Genomic DNA, 6,050 nt, shown 5'->3' with positions numbered 1-6,050 from the left:
GGTTTCGGATGCTTTTCAGCCTTCCCACCCACCCCCAGCCCCGGGAAACAGCGGGTCAAAAAGGCGCTCCTCGCATCCCTGCCTCGCCCCGCCCTGCTCTCCGCAGAGCCCACTGCCTGGAGGACCGGCCGGAGCCGTAAAGCATCGAAGGTTTAAAACGTTCCTCTGGGCACTGGCCTCAGAAGCTGCTCCCTGCCCCTCACGCCCAGCCTCACAGGTAGATCTCCCTCTTGGTGGTCTGCGCCGAGGGGGTGGTGGCTGGCTGGAAGTCCGAGGTCTGGGTGAGAGGAATTTCCTCCATGGGAGAGTCCTTGCAGGGCTCATGGCTACTATTGGAGAAGGCACTGTACGTGGGGAGCAGGCGGAGGTTGGCCATTTTGGTGCTGCGCTCTTCCGAGAGTCTGGGGCTGCCATTCCCGACTTGCTCTTGACTCCCTCTGTCTTGGTAAGGCACAAAAGTGGAGAGTTTGAGGGCGTTCTTGGGCCTGCGGCTGGGGGAGGACTGGCCGGGCATCCAGCAGGTGTCGGAGTGGCCGAACTCCGTGCACTCCCGGGTGCAGGTCCCAGTCATGGCTACGTCGGGCAGAGGCCGGAGATCTGCGGGGAGGGAAGGGAGAGCAGCGTTACATACCCGGGGGGGGGCAGGACGGGGCACGGGGATGAGCAGCAGAGACTGGGGGTCTCCGTCCTGCCCTCACCCTCCAGCGGTGGGAGGGAACGGCTGGACCCACAGACACCCACGGAGCTGGACCCATGGACACCCCGGGAGTGAAGCAGAGCTGGGAGGGGAACCCAAGGCTCCCATCCAAGGTCACAGCTCCAGCTCCCCCTGGACAAAGGACCGCCCTGCAGCAGGTCCATGCAGAGAAGTGGGGGGCAGAGCGCTGGGCAGAGCTCACCAAGCCCACCCCCTTGGAGACAAGGATGGCACAGGAGGTGCTCCACAGCCTGGATTTGCACAGCAGGGGACACGCTGCCCCCAGACCTGTGATCCCACAGCTGTGGGCACCACCTGGACCCTGCAAGGCTCCAGGAACTCCCTTGGTCCAGCACCTTTGGGCACCACCGATGGCTTCACCGTGCAGAGATGGAACTGCCCTAAACACAGCCCAGCTCTTCACCACCCTGAGGCACAACCGTGTTTCCTGAGCAGGATCCTTGGGCAGCCCTGCCCTGCTCACAGCAGTCATGGCAGGCCACCTGCCAGCCTCCCCAGGCACCCATCAGCAGGAGCCACAAGCCCAGTCAGAAGTCCTCAGGCATCTTCTGGTCTCCTGCGGGGTCTGAAATCCCTGAGCGCAGCAAAGCACACCTGGGCAAAACCATGTCCAGCCCCAAAGAGGCTGGACCTGCTGTGAGACCCTGTCCCCAAGCCTCTCTGTGCACCAAACACCTGCCCCTGGGGGAGCCTGGTATGTGAGGGCACCAGCAGCCCCCTGCTCCTGGCACACACAGAACACTGACCACCAGTTACACCAGTTCATGGTGTGGTGTCCTCCCATACCAGCCACCCCCTACCCCAGGCACTACAAGGTCTTCTCGAGCCTTGGCCATGTGTCCCTGACACAAGGAGTACCTGTCACAAGTTTTCAGAAGCCAAAACTTGGCGTTTCCATCCAGAAGTGTGTCCCTCCAAGAGCCATCCCAGACAGAAGCCATTCCTTGACTTCTGTCCCCGTCTGGGACACAACACAGTGCCCTGCTGCTGCCTGGGACCCATCACTGCCTGCTACCACAAGCACCTGTGGGCACATCAAGCCTGGTGCTGATGCTGGAGTGAAAGGGGGGGACTCTTTGTGACCTTGAGACTTGCAGATGTCCCTTGTGGTTCCCAGAAGTCCTGTCCATCTCTCCACCCAGGAGTTCACTACCTCACTGATAAAGACTGAGAGAGGGAGCTGCTGAGGAGCTCTGGGACCTGAGGCACACAGGGCATCCCCCTTCCCACCAGACACACACTGGTACACACAGTTCCCTTCTCCTGAAAAAAAGACAGACCCAGTGGCACTGCCTCAGCCCTGGGAAGAAGGAAACCAGAGCACCGTGCTGGGAGTTCTGCCCTTGTCAACACTCCCTCCTGCCTCCAGTTTGGGACCCTCAGACACAGATGTCCCCATGTCACCCTGGCACAGCTTTCACACACAGGCAGCCCCGAGATTCAGGGAAGGACTCTGCAGGAGAAGGCTCCACACAATGCTGGGAATGCTTGACAAGGGTTACAAGTGACACGGGAATGGAAGAAGGGGCAAAGTTAGCAGCAAACCAGGGTGTGAGCATATCTTGCCCTAAAACAGCCCCCAGCGACTGCATCCCAAATTCTCAGCTCCTCTGGGGGCTGAGGCACCCCAGATGTTTCCCCTGGTTCCTGCAGGGGCTCTGGCCCCCGTGCTGGGAGCCACCTCCTGTATCCCATGCCCTGGCACACCCGGGAGCTGTGATATCCTGGCAGAAGCCACGGGGACATACCTCAGCGCAGACCCCCTTCACAGCCTGCTCCGCTCAGGGGACTCTAATGAGGAGCAGAAAAAGGACGAGAGGGTCACATCAGTGCACAGCCCCCACCTCCACACCCCCCACAGGATCCTCCTGGACCCCTGACCCTCTGCCAGCCCGAGTCCCAGAGCATCCCCCTGGTCCCCGCTGCCTTCAGGAGTCCCTCGGCCTCTCCCGGCCCTGCTCCAGCCTCCTTGAGGCTGCTGGACCACCGCTGCTCATCGCTCACTAGTTTCTCCAGCCTTATCCCAAGCCTTCCTGGAGCCCACTGGCCTCACACGTGACCCTGAGGCAGAGCTTGGAGCCACCTGGCTCGTGGCACCCCAAGTCCAGGCGTGCAGAGGGGCCGTGCATCCCCCCACAACACACAGGCACGGGCACACCACCAGCGGGACAGCGACCTGAGCACAGGGGACAGCCAGGCTCACACTGCGGGGACAGAAGCAGGAGCTCAAAGCATCTCAGGGGACGAGGCACTGGCACGGGGCAGCACGAGAGCAGAGCTTGGAGGGCATATTTGTGTGGTCATCCTCGGGGCTGGTCACCAACCAAGTGTCCTATTTCCCGCGGAGCTGCCTCGGTTCTCTCTCCTGGCTGCAGCTGGAAAGCAAGAGGTGACACCAGAGGCACGACAGCTTGGTTTTCATCTCTGCTCTGTGCAAGTCAAAGCAGAGAACAGAGCCTGAGCCCAGGATGGTCCATCAGGTCTTCCTCTCAGGACAACACAGCATCTTGGTCACTTTGAGGTCGCGTTATGTCGTTCTCCACTTCTGTCCGAGAGGAAATGTTGCCATCTCTTTCTCACCAGCTTTCCTACTGGACATCATTTCCTCCTCCAGCAATGCCTTGGGCTCCAAGGGCAGGCAGTGGATGGGTGCCATCCCTTCTTCCTCGGGCACAAGGTGCTTTGCTGAGCCCACAGAAGGGACTGGCAGGACCAAAATCAAACCCACCTCTGCAGTGAACAAAGCCCTGGCGATTTCCTCGTGCCAGTGGCAGCTTGGAAATGGCAGGATCAAGCAGGAACGCTGTGTTCAGGGCCTTTTATTCTGGTTTTCTCATTGTTTGTTGTTGGCACTAAAGCCTTTTTCCAGCGTTGTCCCCTCGTTTGCAGTGGGATGTTGGCACTGGAGCTGCTGGAGGGAGGATTATGTGCCATGAGCTCTGCTTTGAGAGCCCGGGAACGGGGCAGGGTGTAATTCCTGAATAGCTGTGATTTAGGGCAAACACGACCCTATGGCCTAATTCTCAGCACATGCTGGTGCTTCAGACTCTGATGTGCCACCACACACAGGCAGGAATCTTTCTTTGGTGGAAATTTTGCCCACAAAATGCTGACCTTGGATGCCCTGTGGGGTGGTAAGGTGCCCACATCACCCTACAAAGGGTACTCGGGATTTCAGATCCCTTCTCCACCCCAGAAATGCGGTTTTGTGCCTCTGGACCCCTGAAATCTGTCAGAGTTCCCAGGTGATGAAGAGGATGGCCGTGCCCTCTCCAGCATCACAGCATCCTGGCTGCTCAGAGCGAAGCTGTGCCCGTGCAGACTCCGTGTTTTCCTGAGCTTTGCCAGCTCCCAGGGCTGGCCCATCCTGTGTTATCCTCATTCCAAGTCAGAAGGCTGCACTCCTCAGCCAGGAGGGCTGTGGGATTGGCTGGGCATCCTCACAGCCTTCTGGCTCCCCCCTTCCTACAGCTTTGCGTTGCTCTGGCATCCATCCCCTTGTCAGGTGCCTCCCGGAGCTCTCCTCAGCACATTGCTTAGGGATGAATCCAGGGTAGGAAAAGTGGGATACCCTTGATTTCTGCAGATGAAAAGGGGGCACGGCTGGGGTTTTACACCAGGATGCACCCTGGGCCCTCTCTCCCTGGTTGGAGGAGGGGAGGCTCTCTGGAGCTGTGGCACTGCTCTCATGGCTGTTCCCACCTCCTGCCATCCAGGGCACCTCTGCTCTTTGTGAAGGAGACTGTGCCAGGCTGGTTCCTCCGGGAAGAGGCACATATTGGTGCTGCTGCTAATTATTCCTCTCTCTCTATCCCCACCCAGGGCAGGAACACATCCTGTTGCAGCCATTTGCAAGGGCTCCTCTGGATGACATTATTGCTCTTCGTGGGGGATTGCAGCAGTGCCCTGGAGCACTGTGAGGGATGAGACAAAAGCAGGCGCTTCCCTCTCCTGCAGGAGCCCTGCAGAGGTTCCCTTGCCCACTCCAAGCCAGGTGGCTTCAAGCAGAGGCTGAGCCAGCCCCAAGCACAGTTTTTATGCCACCATCTGCAACCATCCACAGCCTGGTTTGGTTCTCCCTTGTCTTCAGACATCAGCACTGTCCAGGGGAGCAGGATTGATGCAGCACAGGAGGCCAGACCTTGCAGGTGAGGGAATGTGGTGGAGCAGCTCTGGGAGGGGAGGCAGTGGGGCTGTGACAGAGCAGAGCAAGACAGAGGACGCAGAGAAGCCTGGAGAGAGGAGGAGGAGGGAAGCATAGCATGCTAGGAGGGACTGGAGAGGTTTGGTGGCATGGAGAAATGGGGGATATGAGTGTGGGGAGAGCAGCTCAGAGGCAAAGCAGGATGTTTTCCCAAAGCATTAGATCAGAAAGTCTCACCTTCCCTACCTGGGGAGAACATCAGCCACTAATTTTAACCAGCTACCCCACAAGCAGAGCCCAAAAACCCTGTACCTCTGCTACCCGGGCAGATAGAGGGATGGAGGGTGGCCCAGAGCACAAACTGAGGTGCAAGGTGTCCCTTTCAAATGTCCAAGGGGTCCCTTTCAAATATCCAAGGGGTCCCTTTCAAAGGTCTTTCTCTCAGCCAGGGAAGGATGCAGTGTTTCCAGTAGAGGCAGCTTTGCCACCTCATTGTCCTGCTGTGGACACCTGGAAACACCCCTTCTCCCTCTTGGAGCCCTCAGGGCTCTGCAGACCACCCTGGGCCATCCCCTATGGTGGTGCCTCCCCTGACATCCCACCCCAGCAGCGCTGTCCTCCCTCCCTGTGCCCTGGGAACAGCCTCCCTGATGCCGCCCTTTCCAGCAACTCCCTTCCCACAGCACAGCTCCCGGGAGCGGGCACCATTCCCTGCTCCCCTTCCCGGTGTCCCTACTCCCTGTTCTCCCGTGCCATCGCTCCCTCCGGGCTCCCCGGAGCGCCGCTCCCCACGGGCCCCACTGCTGACGGATCCCGCTCTCCGGTGCCAACATTCCCTACAGGTGCCACTCCCCCGCGGCGCCACTCCCCACAGGTGTCCCCCACGGGTGTCCCCCCCGGGTGCTGTCCCCCCCTCCGTGCCCACCCGAGGTGCCCCTCTCCCGTGGTGCCGCTCCCCACGGCGCATTCCCGGGAAGCGCCGTTCCCCGCGGTGCTGCTGCCTACAGGTGCTGCTCCCCCACGGTGCCACCTGCTCCAGGTGCCACGTTCTGAGCTGCTGCTCCCTCCAGGTATCGCCTCCCCCCGCTGCTGTGTGCCCCGCAGGCGCTGCTGCTCCGGTGCCATTTCCTCCAGGTGCCATGTTTTACAGCGCCGCTCCCTCCAGATACCACTCCCCTGCCGAGCTGC

The 6,050-nt window shown here is 60.1% G+C and overlaps 1 protein-coding gene across 2 annotated transcripts in view; it reads right to left on the bottom strand.

Moving 5' to 3' along the window:
• Positions 1-10: 10 nt before the first annotated feature.
• Positions 11-6,050, bottom strand: part of PCDH1 (protocadherin 1) — a 49,302-nt gene continuing 43,262 nt past the window's right edge. For both annotated transcript variants that reach the window (XM_029960273.1, XM_029960274.1), the window contains one exon: positions 11-597. In XM_029960273.1, the coding sequence (XP_029816133.1) occupies positions 574-597 (24 nt within the window). In that variant the 3' untranslated portion in view covers positions 11-573. The remainder of the gene's footprint in view (positions 598-6,050) is intronic.

Source organism: Manacus vitellinus, unplaced genomic scaffold (assembly GCF_001715985.3).
Source record: "Manacus vitellinus isolate BGI_N305 unplaced genomic scaffold, ASM171598v3 scaffold_25_pilon, whole genome shotgun sequence".
NCBI classification, from domain to species: domain Eukaryota; kingdom Metazoa; phylum Chordata; class Aves; order Passeriformes; family Pipridae; genus Manacus; species Manacus vitellinus.
The sequence above is the reverse complement of the archived record's forward strand: the minus strand, read 5'-3'. Positions and strand labels throughout refer to the sequence as shown.